Raw genomic sequence first — 24,424 nt, forward strand, 5'->3', positions numbered from 1 at the left:
AATATCAGCTGTTGCCTGTTCAGCCTGGCGGCTCCTATGAAACCTGTTCCTCAGCACTTAATTCTCATTATTCCTTTAAAAGGGTATTTAAGCATGTAACATGGGGTTGTAAATTGCACAGAAGTCTGAAGGTTACATATGGTAATGCTACCAAGGAGTGTGTACTGTTTTCCAGATCTAACTAAATGTTTTACAAGGAAGGCATTTTACTCAATTCTCTAAAGTTGTTTTATGTAAACAACATAAACAATAACATGTTTTAGAATTGCCATTGCAAAATAAGACCTTTCCATGCTCAAAGGGTCTCTGTGCATTCCCTCTGTGCATACACAGATACTGCTGTGCTGAAGGACATACTCATACAAATAGGAATGACGGTAAAGAAAGTGAAGAAGAAAAATATCAGGTCAGAAGAACAAAACTGTATTTCTCCTACCTCCGTCAGCTTGGCTATATTTTCTTCCTGACAGCAAGTCTGAAATGGCAAAAGAATTCCTACAACCAACTCTTCCTGTGACCTAAATGCATAATTGATGAAAATGTATTGTTTACATGAAGGCCTCATAGAAACCACCAGGAAAGCATTGCAGATTATTTTTTCCTCCTTTTGCCACTATGTTTTCACAGATGTGATATGTGGTTTAAGGAGCCAAAGCAGACAGTTGTGCTTTAGCCCCGCCAAATACTCCAAACAAAGAAAGAGGTTTCCTTCTTTCCTCTCCCTTTCCCGACAGAATATATACACCTAAAATAAACAAATACATAAATAAATACAATTTTTGAATAGATTTTAATTGTCATATCTACGAAAATTCACGAGGCAAATTATACATTTAGAGCAAACAATTAGACAGCTTTGCCTCCCGCGAGAATGGGAAGGGAGCGCACAGCAAGGGCTCCGCGGTGGCCTCTGTCACCTGGGCACGGCTGGTGGCACTGGCGCGTCATCCACATCCAGCCGTGCCGAGGGCGGGATTGCCACCTAGCGGGACCCCGCTGCTCCAACCCACCGGAGCTGCTAAATCCCTGCTCATTGTCTTAACGCTGATCAGTAACAACTGCAGCTAAACTTAGAGCCTGGAGCAGTGGATCACTAAACACTAAACACCCCGAGCACTCGGTGCAGCACACAATGGAATCACAGGATGACAGAATGGTTTGGATGGGAAGGGATCTTAAAGATCCTCTAGTTCCACCCCACCTGATATGGGCAGGGACACTTTCCACTTGACCAGATTACTCAAAGTCCCATTCAATCAGGTCTTGAACACTTCCAGTGATGAGGCATCCACACCCTTTCTGGGAAACCTGTTCCTCACTACCCTCACAGTAAAGAATTTCTTCCTAATATCTAGTCTAAATCTGCTGTCTTTCAGACCAAAGTCATTACCCCATGGGGAGTGTTTGCCCCAGCATGTTGCAGATGTACCCAAAATATCAGCTGCCTGTTCAGAGGCAGCACAGAGCTGTGGCACTCCTTATCATGATGATGCTGGCCTTTCTCAAGTGCCCTCCGGTACTTGAACACTGTAATAACTGATAATATCTTCTCTTTGAAGCTCACAGGAAATCTAAATGTAAGGAAAACCATGGGGCCCTCTTGCCAGTGCAGGAAAGATATGATAGGATAGACCATGGCCTTCTGCTGTGATAAACTGCCAGCCTCTTGTGCTCAGTGCACATGGAGTTGTGGTAGGCACAGCCACAGATTTGGTTTTCCATTGATCTGAGAAAGGCAGACTTTGTGCAACTGCAGAAAAGCTAAACACAATTCCTGGTGTGGCTGTGTGCTGTGATTACCCACTGAATACTCCTCCCCTGACAAACAGGGAGCTTAGCAGGAGGGAACAGTGGGAAGGAAGAGGCCAGCCAGAACTTCTGAGGACCAGCTTAAAAGTCAGTCCCAACAGGGTGTATCATCAGCCAAGTATCACAGTTCTCCACCTTTTTCCTCTGTGCATTCCTGTTCCCAGAAGATGGGAGGAGGTAGTGGTGGCAGTAGCCTCCAGCTCTGCTGAGGAGGAGGTTTCCATGCTGCTGCTCCAACTCTGTTTGAGTGTCACTAGGTAGAGAGGAGCACTTGATGTTTCTTTGTGTGAGCAAAGGTAACCCCTGCTAAGAAGGCTGCTTTCATCCCTGGACTAATGTATATGTTCATGAAGAATGAAAAAGCTTCAGTAAGAGAGGCAAAGAACTTCATAGTCTCATAAATGGAGCATTATTCTGAGAAAAAAAGGGATCTTGGCAAAAGGAGCTCCTTCTGTCCTCTATATTGTTGAAGCTTGAACAGCAAGAAGGCAGAATTCTAACATGGAGCCAGAAAAAGAGAAAATAAGGCAGTATATGTTACTGTGGTCTGTATGTATCAGGCCATCAGATGCTCAAGCTGGCCCCTGGTTCTAGTCCCTCAGTGGTTTGTCCTTTACAATTCATGAGCACTGAATATTTATTTGCTGGAAATGATGCTGGTAGCTGGTCTCTAGCTTAGCTACTGACTTTGTTGCTGGCAAATTTGCATTCTGTGCAGAAGTCCCAAGTGAACAGAAAGAGCAGGTGTGTTGATTTGTTTGGGGATTCTTTGGTTATTACAGAAAAGCTGCAGCAAAGAGGCAGGATGGGTTGAGACTGGATGGTTGGGACTGAATGAGAAGAAAAACAGCAAAGTGAGAAAAGGAGGAGGGGATGGAGGTGTTAGTTGCCTGACCTATCTGGATATCCTTACACAGAAGGAAAACTGGTACTCTTAAAATGGTGCCTTTTTAGCTGGAAGGAAGCAGTCTGACATGGAGAGTTTTACTAACCAGGAGTTGTTGTAGCCATCAAATGTGCAGGCATTTCTATTGCCTAAACCTGGCCTGGCAGAGAGAAAAGGAATGGTTTCATGTATGTTCCCACAGGCTTGGAAAGAAGAGGTGCAGAGGAACTTATGATTTATTCCTTGTGTTCCAGTGACTAGTGCTTTGTAGTAGTGCTCCTTAAAAGTTGAATCGGGGCCAAAACATAATTCAGAGTAAATTTTAATTATCTATGATGTGGAAAATCTTCAGGCAGACTATTTATACCTTTGTTATACCTCTAATTATTGTACCAGTTGAATTAATTAATTGGATAAATAAATAAATAAATATCACTATTATTATTAAACAGGTGCTTAAATGTTGAACAGAGATTAAGAATCAATAATTAGTACAATAATCTAAATGATAATTGATCTCAAGCAGTGACTGCATAGAAGATGGTTAAATATTCTGGTCAGTGACAAATGGTTGTTAGATTTTAACTTCAATTACATGAAGCAAAATACAGTGTTCAGGCTACAGCAAGACCTAAAAATGTGATGAACATCCCAATATCCAAAATATGAGAGTATAAGCAAAAGCCTAAGCTTCCCATAACAATTTAGATATAGAATCTGCATCCCAATGTGATTCAGAATAGCTAGCTGAGTTGTCTTTAAGTAGAAATCTACAAATGTCCCTTTTATGACAATGCTCTTTCTGTCCTGGCAGAAGGCCCACCAGAGCAGCAGTCAGCAAAAAAGGAGCTGCACTATGGTAACTCAGTGAGCTGCACTTAAATCAACACCTACAAGACCTGTATTGCATGGACATTTACCTAACAAAGAGTCTCTCACTATGAGGTTACTGTGAAAAAGGGAAGAGCTGGTGATGGCACATACTGTGTTTTCTTTCTGAATCTCACTGCTGACCGGGTTCATTTTGGAGCCTTTGGTAGAGTTTGTGTCCTCTCTCTCATCTGTGAGCCATAGCACAGCTTAGGTGTCTCTCTCTTCCCAGGCTTGGGGACTTCAAGGGTCTGGTTGCCCTCTATACATCATTCCGAAATTTTGGGTTCTAATGGCCACATAATCTGAGAGTTAGGTAAGTAAAATCTGTCTTTAGAAAAATTGCAACTTTGGAAATTATCTAAACACAAATATATTTTATAAATCAAAAGGCTTCACAACCTTTCAATCTTACCTATTGGGAATTTTTAGAAGCAGAGAACTATAGTTCATCTAACTTTTCATTTATTTGAAATGGTCTTTTTGCATGGCACAATTATGGCAGCCACTCCTTTTTACTGCATTTATCAAAGGAGAAGCACTCAACTAGCATTTACCTGCAGCACCTCACATCAAATTGTTCATGGCCACAGTCCAGCTCTCATTAGCAACTGTAGAAACAGTGAGCTTACTTCAGGGAAAAAAGTTGTCCTTTAGAATACATTAGGAGAGAAAAACAATAGCATTGATTGCAGTCAATACAAAGATATTATTTTATATTTTAGGTATTACTCCTTCCTAGTAGTGAGACTAGCCAGAGAACCCTTCACAGGGTATGGCTCTCCTGAAAGTGGGATGCCTCTGTGGACGTAACCTTGAGAAAACAAAGCAGCTCTTCCTAGCTAATATAGTTGATTCTCTGGTTTCCTAAGAAATCTGCACATTTTTTTTCAGTGCCCTTTACTGATTTTTTTGTGGATTAAGAAAGACTGGCTAATCTGACTGGTTAATACGTAACATCAGCTGGCCACAAACATTGCTCTAAATGATGTTCAAGCCAGGAATAAATCATCAGGCTTTGCAAATCCTCACAGAGAGCTGTGCACTGATTGTTCAGGCTGCACAATCATTTCTGAAATGAAACACAGCTGAAGTGCCAAATAATGACTTCTCCCCAAGCTGGCTGTTACATATGGTTATGTCTTCCTTACCAGTCACCTGCTGTGGCTGGGGAAAGCCAGTAGGAACACTCAGATTATTTTAATCCTGACCATACAAGATAGTTCTGAAAAATAACAAGGGTTGAAATCATTAACTGTGCTAAAAGAGGGTTTATAATGTGCTCAAACTAAGAATATTAATTATGCTCAGACTACAATAAGGTTAAAGGAGGGATAGAGAGTTAACCAAATGCTGCAGCTATAGGTCAGCCTTCCTGTCTCATTCTGCCTAAGAGCCTGTCCTGGGTTGCAGTATAGGATGTACACAAAGTATTTATTCTATCACCATCTTCATGAACTGTTGAAACCAGGTGGGCTAGTGTTTTCCCAAGCCCCCTGCCTCTTCTGCTAATGGCCTTTGGAGTGTCTTCTGCTAATGGCCCATTAACGCCTTTGGGGTGTCTTCTGCTAATGACTTTTGGGATGTCTCCTGCTAATGGCCCATGAGTCACAGGTAACTCCCTCCAGGGGTTATCTCTGTTAATGGGCCATCAAGGACCCATTTCACACTTCTCATCCCATTGTGAGATGCTCTGCCCAGGGGGAGGAGCCAAGCATTCTCAACTGGATATAAGCTGGGATTTGGGACAGTGCAGGTAGCACTTATCCACTGGATTCCCAGAGGAGCAGAGCTACCAGACCTTTCTACAGGATCACTGCTTCAGGAAGAGCACCTCACCTGGACTGCTTCCACCATCCTGCTCAGGTTGTATTCTGACTCTGTCAGTGATCCTTTGTGTTATTGTATTTATTTTATTTTACTTTTACCTTTTTACCTTTCTTCTTATTAAATTATATCTCTGACTTGGAGCCTCTCATTCATTTTGCTTTCAAACCACAACAGAGCCCATAACTCTTTCAGGATACAGCTCTCAGGGTCACATCCCAGCTCCAGATTGACTTCACTGGGAAGTCACTAGTTGCTGGTTGAGATGGTGAACATACTAGACTGATCTGTGAAATGCAGCAGCTATTTTTCTCAGAAGTTCATCTTCTTGATATTGCATTAAGATAGTGTGAGGATTTGGAGAAGCACAATGAACAGTCTCAAACACTGTCAAATGAGAAAATTGCCACAAGGGAAGCCACCACAACAGGACCTTAGAATAGGCAGAGATGGCAAAAAGGAAGGCATTAATACCAGGCCTAACCAGGGGTGAACGTTTGGAATTAGCACACTGGACAAAATTCTGCTGTGCAAACTGTGGGAAAAGCACTGATAGCAACAACAGGAAGGTGCCAGGCCTGGTGAGGCAGATGTAAGTAACTATCTGCACAAAAGCTCCCACCAAAGCAAAGGAAGTATCTTACACACATGCCATCCCAAGCCAGGTGGGAATGGCACCCATGCCTTATGGATACCCAGGACTTGGACTGTATAAAAGTGGTACCTCCACAAGAACACAGCAACCCCCACCAGACAAACCAGGATGAAGAAGGTCCAGCTAGACACTGCAGGACTCCATGTGGTGGTAGCTTTGCTTGGTCTCTCTCACATTCTCTTTCCCCCCCTTCTCTTTTATCTCTCTCTACTTGACATATACTGTTTGCACCTTAATTCAGGAAGAGACAATACAATAATCAGATCCTAAAAGACAGCAAGCCAAAAACCAATGAAAAAACTCTATGCAGCATTCCAGCAACAGTGTTTGCCATGTCCTCCAGTCAGCAGCAACGCAAAATCCCACTTGCCACAAGTGGAGGCCCTCCATCAGAGATGCACCTTGCTTATTTCGGATACAGTGTCTGTGAGATCGTGCTTGGTGGGCCACCACAGCAGTGAGGAGCTAGAAGCAAGATCACATTTGGAGCAGAGGAGCAGAACAGCACGAGGGAATAACACAGCTTGTAGGAAATAGATGTGGAGGAAGGGCCTCCCCTAAAGGAGGAAGAAGGCACATGGATGGTAGCAGGCTGCTTGGTTTGGATGAATGGAGGGTAGGCCAGGATTTGTGGAGTACAGCTGCACCACAGCAGTGCTGAATGCCTCTGAACATTTTCTATTCCATTTCCCAGCTGTGCCTTTGCAGGTGATGACAGGCAGGTCTAAAGTTCAGAACCCCATGACCAAATACAAACTACAGGAATTATTACTACTTATTAAAGTTGCTGCATGCCTGATGACTCCTGGGTTTTTGGTGTCTGTTTTGGGTTGTGTTAAGGGCACAGGAATCCATGGAATGAGTTGAATGCCAGGGGACTCCCAAAACCAGCTTCCGAAATGAGTCATTTAATTTGAACTAGGATATTGCTGGCATGTTCACCTTAGTTAGCATGTTTATCAGGATCAAGGCCATATTCTTTGCTAATACCTAGAATTTAGCCTCTGACAGAGATTTAGTGTATGATTCATCCAATTAAATGGGGATGATTGAACCTGTAATTTTCAGTCTTTGATCTTAGCTCTGAATTAAAGTGCAACTGAAAAATATATACAAAAAAAATATCATAGGGGCTTTGCAACATCTAGTCTTAAAGTTTCATGATAATTGTAGACAGAACAACCTGGTTAGATAAATAGTTTTTATTCTCTTTTTAGATTTCTAAGGTATTTCTGATGGTGAAGAAAAAGCTTTTTTCTCTGAAAATAAAATAGCCAGTGATCAAGGCTGATTCTCTGAAGTACACTGCATGAATTTTACTAACTCTCTACTTAATATTACCTAACCTAGAATTGAATTGAATATCCTAGATCTCTAGAACTGAGGCTTGAGTTATCCCTAAGAGTGAGAAAAGGAAACATAAAAAATCATAGAGACATCAAGTGAAATACTTTTCTAATTAATAATATGTCCAAGAGATGTTTCCAGTACTGTAAGTCAGTTTTATTTAAAAAATAGAGTCCAAACATTGTTTTTTATAAGGTGCAACATATACACTGTTTTCTACAATTAAAAAGAAACAAAACAACTAACAGAGCCAAACTATAGTAAAAACTATAGTAATAAATATAGTGTCATTCAAACATGGAATCAGTGAGTCTTCTGTAATCCTTAAACATTCTTTTCCTGCTTCTTCAAAGCATAAAAATTAATAATTAGTATCACTAGGACAGCCAAAGGGTCTGTCTATTGTCATCCATTTCTGTACTTTATTATTAAACTTTCCAGTACAGATTGCTTCAAGTACACAGCAGAAGCTGAATGTAACTTAACACAGTTCATGCAAAACAAATATACATACTGAACCTCTATCATTCACAGATTTTTATTCCCATGTTTAGTTTAGTTGGGCATTTTCGAAGGCCAACTGCTTGAAACACTGAACTGAGGTTGCATAAAGTCATCAGCATATACTAAAATACTCATGTAACTCAGATTGATAACACTACGTGACTATCTTGAATTCTACAAATTCAGATAAATAGGGATCTTTGCCTCTTGGAGTCTATTCAGTACCTTCTGAGACCAATTTTAGAATACAGATGGAAAACAGTGTCTGATAATGGGCTTGTTATGGGGAAACAAATCATTACATCATAACTGCATTTTTTGATATAAGCATGCTATTAATTTATATTAAGAGTGTTTGTTCCCTTTCATACACCAGTGTAAAGAGCAATAAGGGCTCTAGCATGGAGAAGTTTTCTCATTAGCAAAGTCTGTCCTGTTTCAAAGCCCTCCATGTCATTCTAGCATCAGCCTCAGCCTTGATGATAACACCAAGCAGCTGAAGTTAGCCATGAGTGCGTCGTTCCTGGACAGCCAGATAGCAGCCCCTGCTCTGAAGGGTTTAATAGCTTTTGAACAGACACTGGAACAAGGAGCAGCACTACATGGTTACAAGTCCAAAGGTTTTTCCCTTGACCCCTTAGGTATTTAAAGCTTTCCATCTAGAAAGGAATGTGTTTGATAGAAGAGAGCTGTACACCCTTTTACCTGCCTTTTACTTGGCTGACAGTCCAGGGTCAAACTGCATTCACTACATAGATCTTAATTCCTTCTGATGGTGTTGGCTACAAACCACCATGTTGGTATTTTGGATCTTGGTTTTAAGCCCTGAGGGCTCCTCCCAAACAATCTAATAAGGCAAGGCAACAAACTATCACAGGGTGACTTGGTGTCAGCAAATCAGGCCTCTGGGTGTTAATGGGCATTAACCACACCAGGCCATTCCTATTCATAACCACAGACTGAGTTAAACCTGATAAGCCAAGTCAATACAATGTGGATTTGTATTCATAGACAGATTAACCTCAGTTAGGCAAGTCTATGTCTTTTTCTCAGAAAATTATGATGTTTTTCAGTGTTGATACACTATATTGGTTCCTGTTAGCAAACATGGAACGTAGAACATGGTCATACAGTTTTAACCCAAGAATGAGATTGCCCTCAAAAGTCAGCCTTTTCAGCTTAGTCTATAGCCCTTAGATTCTAGAAATTATGGGTAGGAACTGACAATTGCCCCACTTGGATTTAGTTGTGGGAATTAACTGATTTTATGATGGCATCTCAGTTCAAATGAGGGAATCTAGTGTTAATGAGTGTTGCTGTTGACTTGGTTGGTTTTTTATGAGTTTGGCTGCTGACAGCTCCACAGAAAAAAATCTAAGAAATAACCACATTATGTTATATTTCCTATTTTCAGAAGAAAGGGATTGCTCAGTCCTATAGTTTACATAGTTTTAACAATATCCCTTTAATAATACATTGTACTGCAGCTGTTCAGTTAACGAAAAATATACACTGAAATATTTATGGGCTTTGGCCAGAGCTACATATATTTCTCAGTCTGTTGCAAACACCATTGTTAAGTGGAGTACTTAACAAATTAAAATTATCCCTTTACTTCCGTTTCTTTTACTTCAGCAATTCGGGTCATACTCCATGTGAATGCCATGGGACACATGCCAGAAGGAAGCAGGGTGACTGGAGATAAGAGGAGGAATTTGTGACATGGAACTTCAGCATCTAACTCAGGGTGCACCTGAGCAGTTGTCTCAGTTCAGGGACACAATAATCATACACACTGCCTACGTGTTAGATCAACAGTCTGGGTTTGGGCTGGAGTAAGCAACAGGCTGTTCTGGCATGAGAGGTCATCTCTATCCATGAGGAACATCTGAACATCACCAGTTATCTGGGTGAATTTGAACAAAAATACCACAGGTCATTTAGATGCCTAAATGAAGGGACTAGGAGGTCTGAAGGGGATTCAGGGCACAACCTCTCTTCAATCTTTAAGTTTATATTTATAAAGGAAACACTGGGCAGTGTGAATTATGTGTTACAGAGAGTACAATTTGGTATTCTGTTACTGATAGCAGTATTGACTAAAGGGTTGACCCTCTTTATCCCACATAGGACCAGAACAAGGGTTTAGCAAAATTTCACATTTTTACCTGAGTGACTTAGAGGTCTCTACCAGGGTCTGTTAAATCTTGTGTTCTTGGTGCAAACAGATAAATACTTAAAGCTTTCCTATGATCAATTGCATTCTCAGTCCCTCTGATCTTATCCAGCCACAGTGCTGTGAAGAGGAATTCCACAGTCCTATGACTGACAAGTGCATAAAAAGTAGATCTCTTACAGAATAAGTGTCTATGGCTGTTAAATTAATTTCAGCAATCTCTTGGCAAGTGCAGACAAATGCCAAGAAAGAGCAATGTCAACAAGGACCTAAGTGGAGAACCAAGAATCAATGCAGAATGTCATTCATTTGTGAAAAATTGTGATGTACACAAGGGAAGGCAGGTGAGGGATTCAATCTCTTGTCACTAACACTGATGAGAGATGGATAGCACTATCCTTTTAGTGCTTCTGAAAACTATTTTATGGGCTTCTATTTTTTTTCCAGTTACCACAGCAAACCACAAAATACTAAATTTTACAGTACTTGTATGCAAAATTGCATAGAGAGATAATAAATTCTTACAAATAAATCCCATTTCAACATTAATAAGAGGAAGCTGGTTGACAGAAATGCTAAGCAGTATAAAATTCAAAAGACTAAAGCAGGGAGCAAGGGACATTACATTTTAAAGTGATTTGAGGCATAATCTCACTCTTTTCTTAAGACTTAACTCCAGTCTTGATTCATTAAAGATTTACAAAATAAAATGAAGATGACAAAAATCTTTCATTTAAAAATATGACAACTTTTGTCCGTCATGAAAATGGTATAACTCAGTAGCAAACAAACAGCCATGATTCCAGTAACAAAAGCAACTGACATTACTCATCTACGTTCTCTGGCTTGAAACACAAACCTTTATATCTCTTAGCAGCTTGTACATAAAGTGTCTGCTACTCTTCACCCCTGCCTCATGAGTTACTGTGACCTTGATGCCTCCCACTGGTGCTCGTGGCTCTTTGTCTCTGAGCACCACATCACTTACACCCTCCACTCCAACTGAGCTGTTGGGATTCTCATTAAGGAAACACAGCTTGATGTCTGCAGCTGCTCAGAGCTTCTAAACTGCCTTCCTCAAAATAAGTGCTGTCCTGCATCCATTCCCTCTGTCAGAGGCATATCAGGCCATTCTTCATACACATTACCTTTTTCTCTTTAAGCAAGATGAAACACCAAACACAGCCTTCGTGTTAATCTAGAAGGGATTCCTTTGGGGTTACTTTCTTCTTCTTTACCAGTCTAGTTAAACATGATAGATTCAGGGTCCTGGTTTGCCATTTGAGCCATATGTCTTAATACATCCTTTTTAGTTATGATACCCAGCAGCCTCCTATAGGAGAAAAGAAAGTGAAAGGTCAACAATCATCTCATACATCATCCAGGATTTTACCCTGTTCAGCTGCAGGGACATTTTGTGAGTGTTTCCATGCAGTACTGTCCACCTCATCTATTCCCCAATTATAAAATTTATCTTTTTATAAAAATATTCTCACCTCATATATTTCTACTAGCCCAGCCATGATAATTAAGCAAAATACTTCGGCTTGTTACCTCCTTTTGTAGGGAACATGACTGAATGAGGAGCTAAACAACTAATACTTCATACAACAAAATAATAACTTTCCTTAGGCTCAGGCTGCAGAGGACCAGCAGTCAAACACAAGGTATCAGTGCTTGGTAATACACAAGGTAAGCTTAAGGACAGGGTTTCTGAAACTCTCACTGCCTGACAGCATAATTCCTTCAAATTTAAATGATAATTTCTCATTTATGTGATCCTAAATGAATTATATCTGTCAAGAAAAAATGAGGTCTATGGGATGTCTGGCCCCAGGAGTCAAAAATTTCATAACCCTCAATATTCAAGGGCTTTTACTTCCAGTCCTTGAAGACCATTAAGCACTGAATATTGAAACTATGTCACTGTTAATAGTTTTTCCACCTTTTGTTTCATCTAAGTTCTAAAACTCCAGATCTAAATTTCTGAATTCAGGCACCTAAAATCAGAACCCTTATCTGTGTCCCAATGATGGTTCTTATTTTCTTAATGCTGAGGATACTACATTGATAGTAACAACTGATGTGCAATATTTTTGAATAACAAAATGACTTTTTAATGGAAGAATAAATTTTAGTCTTCCATGTTTGGAAATTACAGCTGTGGTTTGGCTATCCTTCTACCACTAGATTCTGGGAGGAGCCATAATGCCCAAAGATCTCAAATTCCATTGGAACTATGGGATGTTATCTCTAGTCCACATTGTGCAGCTTTTTGTTGCCCTAATTTCATGTTTGCCCACCTCCTTCACCTGTTATTTGAGAGCCTTTTGTTTATACAGTTTTCCATTATCCAATAAAGAAAGTTGAAAATATTAATTTTCCTCCAGTGACACCTTTATCACAATTTTCACAAACATCTAGCTGGATGTCTTGAAACAGGCATATTCTTTGTAAACAATACTGCTTCCCAGATCTGCCTCTGCTGAAAACTGAATGATAGTGGCAGTCAGAAAAATTTATTTTGTATTTATTTTTACCTTATCTAAATGAGAATACAGTAAGGATTTGGGAGAACAGAATGAAATATAACAGCTCACAAACACCATTTTGGTTCCAAGTCTGACTTCTTTTGCTGCCCTGGAGAGACGTGGGCAAGGTTCCCTTATTCATCCTTTCACAAAATAAGACAAAATAAAAATATTCACTTGACTGTCAACTACTCACCCACTGCGCGTCACCAGACACTGCCGGAGCCCAAGCTTCCGGAAAATATCCACCACAGTTTCCATTGGTGTGTGGTCAGTGACAGTGAAAGGGCTCAGGTTGAGAATACGCCGCAGTTTCAGGGGATGGGGACTGTTGGGAGGCAGTTCTGGGGGGTCTTCAGTGAAGTACAAGATGGAATTGCTCACCACCCCATCCTGACGCTGTCTTGCATTCTCTGTAACACAAAAATTGGCATAAATGGTGAATTGAGCCCAACAATAAAAAAGAATTCCTCCATTGGAAAGCAAGGTTTGACTTTGTCTTAAACATACCAAAGTCTCAGAAATTTGGGTTACTGAGTAACCTTGAATTTCCTTGAGACATTGCTCCCTCAAAACAAATGTGATATTTTTATAGGCACATACTTTTCCTTGGTTGGGATAATGCTTTTCTAAATAAATATGCAGCTTACTGCATTCACAAACTTCACTAATCCAATTTCTGTCAAATTCAAATCACTGTCTGTAATTTCCTCCATTGTGAGAATCACAACAGAAAGTTTATTACATGCCTGAAGGAGTGAAGTCAACAGCTGCGTGAGATCCCAGCTGGCTTGGAGTAAAACTTTTCAGTGGAGCTGGGAAAATGTGGACATGGTGAATGGATTTATGAACACAAAGCTGCGGAAAGACAAATTCACATTCCAGGGATCCAGGGGCAGCATAGGCGTTGTTCTAGATCAGCATACCTCGCTGGCGTGCAGGGTAAATTTTGTGGGTTTACACTTAATGCCTTAAAATAGTTTGCATATCTAGATTTTTTAAAGGAAAAATAAATCAGCTTCCTACTTAAAGGAAAATAGTAAAGGGAGGAGAAAATATAGGGATAAACAGCACATATGTGAGCATTTTCAGAAGTTCAAAAGCTATCATTAATACTTTGATCAAACTATGAAGTGAACATCACAATACATCTGGAGTTTGCATGATCAGTATAAGCCTTTTACTTTAAGAACTGCCCAAGACTTAACACTGGATAACTTTAATTTTTTTGCAGTGTTTGCCTCATCTCTACTCAACACTACAGGGTCTAAACATTATATAAAACAGATTTCCAAATGACAGACAACTTTTCTCTCCCCAGAATAAGCATATCATGTGTTTGGCTCTGAGGTTTTAACTCTTTTTTTTTTTTTTTAATAAATTCTTGGAAATAGTTAAATTGTTACTTTCAATTAACATAGGTTGTTTCTGCTCTTGAGAGGTAGAGCAACTCATACTCCAAGCATATGTAAATATTCTTGGAACTCTCTGCCATCAGTCAGAAACCTGCTCCTGTGGCTTGTAATGTGTAGACAGTGATGCTTTCCAACATGTTTCAGCTGCAATTTTTTTTTACATTTAATGATCATTGTCTTGTAATATTTCTGGAACTGAAGCAGTGCTGGCTCAACCCTAATATCAGTACAGTATATGATCTTCAACCTTCTCACCCCACATATTACAAGCCCTATTGCAATTTACAGGAATGATTTTAGTTTTGTCTCAGCTTGCTTCAATTCATACATGCAATTTCAAGTGTGAATATGCCTGCATAGTTCTTTGATATATGATCTGTGCTAAGAGGTAACATTAATCAAACTGAAGGTAACTCCCACCCTTTGATAAAAACCTTTGACAGCTAGGTATTTCCTTCCCAAAGCTGCACCCTAAGAAATAGGGCCAAGCATTTTAGTTACCATGTTGCTGTTCCCAAGGCAGCAATGACCCTGAACAACAGTGATTAGCCAAAGCCATGATTTCACTCTTCCATGCCAAACCCCTCTCTAGAGAAATTTGAATGATGTAGTACTATGGAGTAAATTCAGTGGCATTAGAAAAATGGTGGATTTTGTATGCAGTCTCACTGGATGGGGGAGTGGGAGTAAAGGCAAAGAGAGGAGCAGATAATTTTTGCAGTCAATGGGTAGAAAAACAGATACAGATTAACAGAAAGAGCAAAGCAAATGGATGACAATGTCTGGTTTTACAGAGCAATCTATTTAGAAGGCTCTTGTCATATCTAGAGAGTGAATTAATTCTCCCAAATGTGAAACAGCCTCTCATATTCAGGGGTTCACATTTCACAGCCTATATCAACTATTTTGATCTCTCAACTCCACACTGGAAAAAGCATATTGTGCAGGCCACCTGGCTATTGTCCAAAGCTTTGCCTTTTGCTTGGTGCCTCTGGAGCAGGCCAAATTTAAGAAAAACTTTTTACAGTGTCAAAAACTCCCCTCTGTAAGACTGTAAGTAGGTGCCATCTAAAATGTAGACACCTCTTCCCAAAGGGTGACTCTGCCACCTCACCTGCCTACCTACTCAACAAGGATCGTGCAATCCTCCTGAGGATGCTGCTGAGCAATTGGAACTGGCATTGCCATTCACTTACAGGTATTTGATGCATTTATAGAGCATGCTCTGCTCAGTAAGAAAAATTATGTCAGGGTAAATCATGAGGCAGATAGCTTTGTGGGAACAGGTATTTGATGCAAGACTCAGCAACTATTGCCATCATCTGAGAAGGCAGATGTGTGAGGGAATTGGAGTACTTCCCCTTCACCACCATACTACTGATGCACAAGTAACTGGGCCTGAGAAAGAAGCTGAAATTCTTGGTTGAAACCATGTCTCCATGAAGCACAAAGTGTTCTTATGTAGAGGTACCAGAGCTAGCTCAAACTGAGGAGGCATTCTGCAGGGCACAATGCCATGAAAAAAAGAGATATTGGTGAAAGAAGAGATACTGGAGTAGGCCTGACTCTGTTTTTCTTGTTAAGACCTCATTCCCTGGCTGAAGTGCTGCATGGATGGGGCTTATGCTGTTCTGAGATGTAACTCCAGTATCTCTGTCAGGCTGAGCAGGTGAGCTTGAACAGGTGAATAAGAAATGCTTCACCATATGTGGTATTTCTCTCCTGGTAAGGAATTTTATGGCTTAAGGAGAATTGGTGCATGGCTCCATGATCATAACCATGAAGCAAGATGAGGTGGAACTTTGGAACACATTAGCTACCTTTGTAATGATCAGCAATAACAACTTCTAAAATTCAGGCAAAGCAACTTCAGAGAAAGAGGATTAGCCATCAAAAGGTTGCTAGCATGGTTTGCCCTGTACTGGAACCATATTCTGTGTCTTTCAAAACTAAATCTAGATTTTAAGTCACAAGGACACAAATGATACTGGAAAGATTAACCATTTATCATACTGTCAGCACAGAATGACAGCATTCACACAGCCTGAGGGGAAAAGGGTTACCAAAGGTCACTGGTGGCTGAGGATTTTAGAAAAACTTATCTATACATATAACAATTTGATTTTAAATCTAAGTTCTGTCTCATTTCCTATGAAAGATGCTCTTAATTAGAACTGATCAGAAGACAGTACCTTTTCCTCTGAAAAATGCAGATGTCAAACAATTTTTGAACAGGAAAGCATTTTGATCTAAATGTTTACTGAGATTAATTTTAACTGATTTCTTTGTTGTCAGTTCATAGGCTTGACATTTTCTCACATCTTCTAGCAAGACCATTCAGCCACACTGCCATTTATGACCTGAATCAAAACACTCAGCTCCTCAAAGTTCTTGGACTCACTTCAAGCAGCCTCTGATCTTTTTGATTTTAAAGTGAGGGCTCTACATCTTCAGTCCCTGCAATTTTCCCACTGACATACCTTCCTGAAAAGGAGGTGCAAAAGACTATTAACTTAGGAAGGCACCAAGTGTTAAAGCCATGACAGGGCATGGGCAGTATAAAAGATAGACCCAGGGTAGGCTAAATACATCTAAAATATGTGCTTTAAAGACCACTGTTATTTCAATTTTTGTTTTAGCTTTGTGGGAAGTGAGCTGGAAAGTAACCTTCAAAAATAACCCAAATTTACCATTTATTAATTTTCTTGTCTGAAAAATATGTGCATTTCCATCAGAGACAACAGCTTTTTAAAGGAGCCTGAACAGCAAGGATGAAAATAAGACCATGCAGAGAAGAATAATTCCAAGTCAAGGAGATTTGGTTATACCAGCCATTTCACTCCCCTGCAAAGTACAAGGCAACCATGCCCAGATGGCATATTGCCTGCCTGCCCAGCTAGCTCTCAACACCACAGGACTGCCAAAACTGAAAGCAGACAGTTGGCCAGCCTTGCAGACCTCTGCGTTCTGGATGCCCTGGGTGCAGAAATGTGGAAACACTTGCATTCATCCAATATACTTGTTCTTCAATTTCCCACTTAGTCATCAGATCCACCAGGAAAGGACCTGACAGTCAAAACCTTTAATGACATGGATTTGGACTCTCAGGCAACCAGCCAGCTATCCACTGGATGCCAGACAAAATTCACCTATCTTTACCAAAAAACATTGTGCACTGAAAGCTTTACACCTGTAGCACTAAAAACCTGCATGTGAAGAAAAACTGAGACAGAGCAACAGAAAGGAGTACAGGCTATTTCATCACTCGATGACCAAAGTTCATGACTGCCTCAGCCACTTCTGGAAGCCCAGGGAAAGGGAAAGAAGATGAGCACTGCACTGGCTTTTGGCCTGGTTCTAACAAAAACTCTGGCCATACAAGTTGAGTTTCACTCTGTTGGCTCTAGAACAGTTATATTTTACTCTTTTGAGTGACAGCAAAATTAAGCCCAGAAGGGTCAAGCCCACAAAATTCTATCAGGTGGTATGATGCAATAGAAAAGCTTCCAGGTCCTACTAACCAGTAAAAGTCAGATTTGAAGAAGAAGTTAGATTTGGTTCTTGTTTATCCATTCTTCAAGGCAAACAACACTGCTAACCTCCTTTCTTGTAAAAACTCCTTTCAAAATCAAACTTTTGGATGTTGATACTCTACTTACTTATTGCAAGGATCAGCTCTCGTCTCTGTGCAAATCCAATAAGCCTCTCTGAGTCTTTGGAAACCACCACTGGAAAGCCATTGTAGTCAGTCTCTTTGATGAGTGTCTCAACATCCTCCACCGTCATGCTGTCCTGGGTCAGCACAGACAGAGGAGCCTCGCCGCGCCTTGGCCTCATCACGTCAGTCGCCAGCGTGCGGTGGGTGAATTCATCCTTCACATCCAGGAAGGGGTAGCCATTCAGATGAATGTGAGCTTCATAGATCCCTTCTTTTCCAAAGGCATCTGCCACCCACTTACTTGTGACAGCTGCAGCCATAAGAGGTACAATGTACTCCAGGCCCCCAGTTAGCTCAAACATAATCACCACCAGAGAGACTGTCATTCGAGTAACACCACCTGCCAACAAGGAAAAGACTCAAGTTTCTCTCAGTGCTGGTATACACACTAAGCAACTCATTAATATTTTTGGGCCTTACACTCAAAAATGCATGTAATTATTTATGCTATGTACTTTGCCCTTATACTCTTAGGCTTGCTTCTCTGAAGAAAGGTATTTTTCATCTACTGCAATTTTCATCAAAAAGGTTGAGTGAACTTGCTCATGCCAAAGTTGCTAGCAATGAAAAGCAAACAATGAATGCTAAAAGACAGATTTAAAACCAGGAAGGATGCCAAAAATCATCTGTAATGGATACTTGAGAAAGTAAAATTGAACCCTGCCATTAGCCGTCTAAAATGACTCCAAGGATCAGTTAAGTGCCATGGCTGGGGCAGGTAGGAACATGGAGAGGTGGCTTCACACTGGCCTACCTGCAGTCATACTGAAGAGAAAGCTGAGCATTATCTTTGGGCACAACAGGGTTACAAAATCCTACCTTAGAACAGCTCAGGGCACTGCAAGAGCTGTGTTATAGCTTAAACCCTTGATTTGGATATCACTATAGTAATACAGTTTGAACTGAGTACAACTTGGTTTGAGGCCATCCAGGCATGCAGCCATAGGCAGGGTTGTAGCTGTATTTTTCAATCTAGTCTTTCCATATTAATTTCATAAGCAAGCTCCTTGCTCCTTCAGTTTACATTAAAGGATAAAAATAATCACATAACTGAGGACAAGTGTATATGTATCTCTGAATTATTAGGTAACATTTCTTTGCCTCTGTTCAAAAGGTAAATGTAATAAATCTGCTATTTTTAGATCTCAAAATACAGCCCCATTTTAGATGAGAAAAATCAGAAACAGGTCATTAAAAGATGTTTTTTATCTAGCAGCATACAGAAATATTAGATTGTTGATTACTTAACACTATGATCCAGATATGAATTTCATCTGAGGAATGCCTTAAACTTCTGACTGTAAAAAGCTGAGAGCAAATACCAGAGTAAGGATCATTTAATACTTACTCCATATTTCTTACTTTAGGCAAGATAGGTTTTTGTATAGAACAGCTTAAGTAGAAGCTGTGACCATTCAACTGTGTGTCTCACCATATTATTAAAAACCACTGCACCTTAATTAGGAGCTTTTAAAAGAGGAAGAAATTGCAGCCTCAACTTGAGTCTTGTGTGCAGTTTTAGGCATCACAATATAAAAAAAATACATTGAACTATTAGAAAAGGAGGGTCATGAGGATAATGAAGTGTGGAGTGGCAGAAGTCACTTAGTCTGTTCAACCTGGAGGGGACTAAGGGACCTCATTCTGGTCTACAATATTCTCACAAGGAGAAGCAGAAAGGCAGACACTGATCTCTTCACTCTGGCAACCAGTGATAGGACCTGAGGACATGGCATAAAGCTCAGTCAGGGAGGTTTACGTTGGATATCAGGAAAAGGTTTTTCACCCAGAGGGTGGTTGGGCCATGGAACAGGCTCCTCAGGGAAGTGGTCAAAGCACCAAGCCTGACAGAGTTCAAGAGTTATTTGGACAATTCTCTCAGGCCCGTGGTGTGATTTTTGGGGTGTTCTGTTCATGGGCAGGATTTGGGCTTGATGATCCAGATTGGTCCCTTCCAACTCAGTACATTCTATGCTTCTATAATTCTATGCTGACTACCAGATCAACTGCAACATAAGAGCCATTTTTTTGTGCATTATTTATTTAATGAACATTAAGATAATTTATTGTAAAGAGGAAGTGCTTTACTTGTTTGGATAGTAAGATTTATCCCAGCTTTTTTTAATCTGTCTACACTGCTGTGGGTGTTCACATCCAAAGAGATGATCTAGATTGCCTTTATAACCTCTAGATAAAAACAGGCCTTTTTGAGGCCAAATTCATCTGTTCATTAGATGTGTATTGCCAGAGAAGACTGATCTTTCCCATACCTCATTTTTCTGTTTTGACTGTGAGAGGTATCAAGACAGTTAAGCTCAGGTGTTGATATCTACATCACAGACATTAAATTTTCAAGCAAATCCCACCCTTCCTTCCTCTATATTGATTGCACAAACGATCCTGCTTTTCCAATAAGAGCATCCAAATCTGAAAATTTCTAGTTCTTTCTTGAGTATATCTTTCACTTCAAACCTACCCAATCACATTAATCATGTGCTATGCCTCTCCACTATTTTTTCATCTGCTGATGATGATATCAATAACAGCAACAAAAGGAAATAGAATATGCAAGTACACAAGGGGAAAGATATGATCAGGTAAAAACACACTTAAATGGTGTGCTTGTAACATTCTTATTGCATCTACAGCTAGAAATTTGATGCATGAGGTATTATTCAATGATCTTGCTTTAATAGTTAACAGATCATTGCTGTTATATCCAATAAATCCAATTGATTGAGTGTAATGCAGTATTGGCCTATGATCAAAATGAAAACCAAAATACAGCTCAGTTGACCATAGCGTGACATGCAGCCAAAATAAGACTCAAATTTTTTACCTCTGTGTAGCTTAAAATTTAGCAAAAACTGGGATGTTTTCTTCCTGCACTGAGAGACAGCACAATCTAAACAATTAAGTTGGTTTTGTCCAGTTACAGTGAATTTCATTACATCAAATGGAAAAAATGCAAGTAAAAATACTCCTGCTTGGAAACCTGCAGCCTAACTTCAACTTTTTTCTTTTCTTTTCTTTTCTTTTCTCTGCTTTTTTGCAGATTACAAGGAGTAGGCATTGATGAATGCAAGCCTTTCTGGCTGATCACTGGAGCAATCAGTAGAGGAAGCTGCCCATTCTTTAGCCCGTCACATCTTGATTTCAACCTCTGTTGTACCCAGGAATGCCAACACAGCAGCTCACACAAACACAGGACCGTCCAAAGCATGTTCCCAAACATCAGTGCTGGTCACACACAAACCAATGACCAGCAGAGACCATACCCAAGCAAGCTGCTGCTCCCACCATAGCATAAAGCCCTGGTGTGACACAGTCTGCCCCAGGCCTGCACCAGTTCCTGAAGATGATCCAGTCGTGATGGTGATATGCCAGCTGCTCCACTCCAATCCCAACCATCCTGCCAGCCATGGCTCCAACAGCCATGCTAGGAATGAAAAGGCCTGAAGGGATCTGGAATGGAAAATAGACACATGAGCACCTTGACAAAAAATACCAGTATCAAACTATTTTAATTAACAGTAAGAGAACCAAGTTTCCATAGCCTCATGGCAGCCTACAGGGCTGATCCCCATGGTCTGACACAGTTTTCTGAAGTGACTGAGTTTATGTGGCTACATGTGTATTAATAGGCTTATAAAATGTTAGTGCATTTTTTAAAGAAATTTTGAATCCTATCTGCTGCATCCCACTGAATTAGGGAGATAAATGCTGTTTCTGAATAATAGTTTGCTTTTGAAGTAATGATGTTCCTGGCATTGCTTTATTGCTTTCTCAGCGGGAAGTCAGGAGCTGCTGATGATCCTGTCATAGCTTTGAGAATAAGCTTAACTGAAAATAACATCTTGATTTCACCCTCTATCAGATGGAGCACTTTATCGTTTTATTACTACTTTTTCAGGCTAAATCAGACCAGATTTTAAATTAAATGTCACATGAAGAATAAAAATTCAGAGAAAGGGGGCTGACTGCTCAGACGCAACTAATTCTCCATCTCAATTTACAATATATTTTCCAGGCAGCTCTGTGAATCATTACTTTGTTGTCTGCTGTACAGACAAGTCACAAATCATTAAAAAAGAGTATTTAAATGAGAAGAGAGAGGGAAAAAAGAGAATGAAAATTTACTTTGCCTTGGTTAAGTACATTTCCTCTTAGATGTCAAGTGTACCAGCAAGTGGGAGATATATTTCCTGCTGGAGAAGACAGGGCTTGCATGAGGCTTTCATTGTTTTCAGAGAGGAACACCTATGGTACCTTTTTAAGTCTGAAAATATACCTTGAGCTTCGTAGAGAACTTAACTAATCACCTCATCAGCATAGCCCAGAGGCATCTAGGGCTGATAACAGCAGTTGCTATGTCCCCCACCATATTGTCTTAACTTTGCTGATGAAGTTGGATCAAGTCTTCTAGATTTAGTGGGTCTGTTCTTTTACAGACTGGTTGAAAGTGTCAATTGCTTCTAACAAATCTTAAATATATAGGATAAATAAAGAATCACATTTCAAATACAGAACCAAAGTTTTTAATGATTAAGCATAACAATGAGCTGTCAGCCATAAATCAGTTTCTAGCGGGAAAGGCTAAAAATGGATTCTCAGTCCAAGTGCAGTGGTTAAGAGAAACATGAGATACTTTAGTTTCGAGCATGGTATAAAATATAGCTTATAACTAAGAAAAACTTCTCATTGTCTGCAGCCATCAGATCCAGAAATAAATGCTCAGATAATGGGAGCTGTAGACAGATAGAACCTGTTTTTTATATGGTCTATTAATCAGATATATAGAGCTCACCACAAACCACTTGGTATATATGGAAAGCTTGGATAAATTGTTCTTGGACCTTTCATCCCTCATTTATGGGGAGAAGGAGCTGTTGAAGGAAAAAGCTGCAAATCCAGAATATTCAAATGACACATCAGTTAGTCTGCTCAATCATTCTCCTGTTTTTTCCAAGCTACAGTGCTTTAAAAGAATCAAAAATAGACCTTTTCAGCCCTTTTATATTTCTGTGATGCTCTAAATGTGTAAAATAGTAAATTTAAATTATTACTTCCTTGAGTATAGCTACCTTGAGGCACATTAAGACATTAATCCAACAAGACAAACAACAATGCAAATAGCCCATATCCATGAGAGAGCTAAAAGACAGCTGCAGTGGGAATCATCTTGAAATTGCTTATTGGCAACAGCAGGTTTAAATTCCCATACAGATTTCTTTTTCACTTAACAAAACCACAGATGACTAGAAGGTGGAAAAGCAGGGCTCATCCCTGTGCTGCCACAGGGGCCCACAGGACAAGGTGCTGGTAGGCAGGTGAGCCAGCAGCATCTCAGTGACAGCCCCGTGGCTGGGCCAGGTCAGAGCCAGAGAGAGCACAGCTGCCCATCTGTGCCCTGTGCTCACAACAGCTCCTGCGCCCGTCCCCGATTTACCTTCATGCCGAAAGTGAATATGGTGATGACAATTTTGAACACCAAAGCCAAGGCCAGCTGCCACATGGCAGAGTAGACTCCAGGGCCAGCAGGCCTGTCAGGAATGTCATCCACGGGCCGGGTCATGTTTGGGTCGTTGATGTAGTCGCAGAGCTGCGAGGACTCCAGGGCCCCGCAGTCATTGAAGAGCTCAGAGATGAGCTCGCTGGTGCTCCTGCGGGTGTAGGGGTTGGGGTAGGCGATGATGGCAGTGATGGCTGTTATCACAATGACCTCCAGCACTGGGTATTTCCCAAGCCGGGTGGTTTTCCGCCTCCTGCACCAGGCAATGTTGCAGCGGATGAAGAGGGTCCCCCAGAGGCCCCCAAAGACACCGAGCAGGATGAAGGGGAAGAGCTCAGCCATGTACCAGGGGGTGTGGTACTCCACATAGAACAGGACTAGTCGGCTGTTTCCAAAAGGATTGATGGACCTCAGTGTGAAGGCAGCCACCAGAGCAGCAAAAAATGACCTCCAGAGGGTTTTCAGAGGAAAGTAGTAGCTGACCTAAAACCAAGCGAAGACCATAAACATTTCACTAAAGTGTGACAGAGGTTGCTTCCTTTAACTACTACCACCATCTGTTTCATTTGGCTTTACTGGAAGCACTAGACTTTATCACAGCCAGAATGTGTTCACAAAGGTATCAGAAAAGACATTTTCAGATTTCAGAAAAGAAGTAGCAATTAGTTTAGTAGTTTAAAATTGATAAATTTAAACCCAGAGTTGCTGTTTGGAGAGTATAAGAAATGTTTGACAGCTTGGTCCATGCATTAGCAACCTGAAGGCTGGAGAAACCTCAGCAGAGGGATATATTTCCATACTGAATCATCTGATTTGTTCCCAGAAAGCTAGGGCCCTTCTGCTACTTAGATTATGCTAAAATATCTGGTTATTTCTTATTACTGGAAATCACAGATTATTTTTGCTATAGAAGAAAAAATAAGCATATAAACATTTGAAAAATAATGAGTAATCTTGGAGAAAGGTATCAAATTAAAATATATTTATTGAAGCAAGTGAACTGCCAGGTCTCACCTCTTCCAGACTAAAAAGCACACCTCCGATTGGAGCCCCAAATGCAACAGAAACTCCTGCAGCAGCTGCAGCTGAAAGTACCTACAAAGCAAATGTTTACATACAAGGCATGAGTTGTTTGAAACCCCAAGTATGCAGAAAGGGAAATTAGAAATTTTTG

At 40.4% G+C, this 24,424-nt stretch overlaps 1 protein-coding gene across 2 annotated transcripts in view; it reads right to left on the reverse strand.

Annotated features, from left to right (window-relative positions):
- Nucleotides 1–7,553: 7,553 nt before the first annotated feature.
- Nucleotides 7,554–24,424, reverse strand: part of CLCN4 (chloride voltage-gated channel 4) — a 44,190-nt gene continuing 27,319 nt past the window's right edge. For both annotated transcript variants that reach the window (XM_083882310.1, XM_083882311.1), the window contains exons 7-12: nucleotides 24,265–24,345; nucleotides 23,188–23,733; nucleotides 21,017–21,203; nucleotides 17,680–18,078; nucleotides 12,802–13,018; nucleotides 7,554–11,407 (exon numbers count right to left, since the gene is read on the reverse strand). In XM_083882310.1, coding sequence (XP_083738436.1) covers nucleotides 11,317–11,407; nucleotides 12,802–13,018; nucleotides 17,680–18,078; nucleotides 21,017–21,203; nucleotides 23,188–23,733; nucleotides 24,265–24,345 — 1,521 coding nt within the window. In that variant the 3' untranslated portion in view covers nucleotides 7,554–11,316. The remainder of the gene's footprint in view (nucleotides 11,408–12,801; nucleotides 13,019–17,679; nucleotides 18,079–21,016; nucleotides 21,204–23,187; nucleotides 23,734–24,264; nucleotides 24,346–24,424) is intronic.

The sequence above is a fragment of the Zosterops lateralis genome (assembly GCF_965231275.1).
Source record: "Zosterops lateralis genome assembly, chromosome: 2".
In the NCBI taxonomy this organism is placed as follows: domain Eukaryota; kingdom Metazoa; phylum Chordata; class Aves; order Passeriformes; family Zosteropidae; genus Zosterops; species Zosterops lateralis.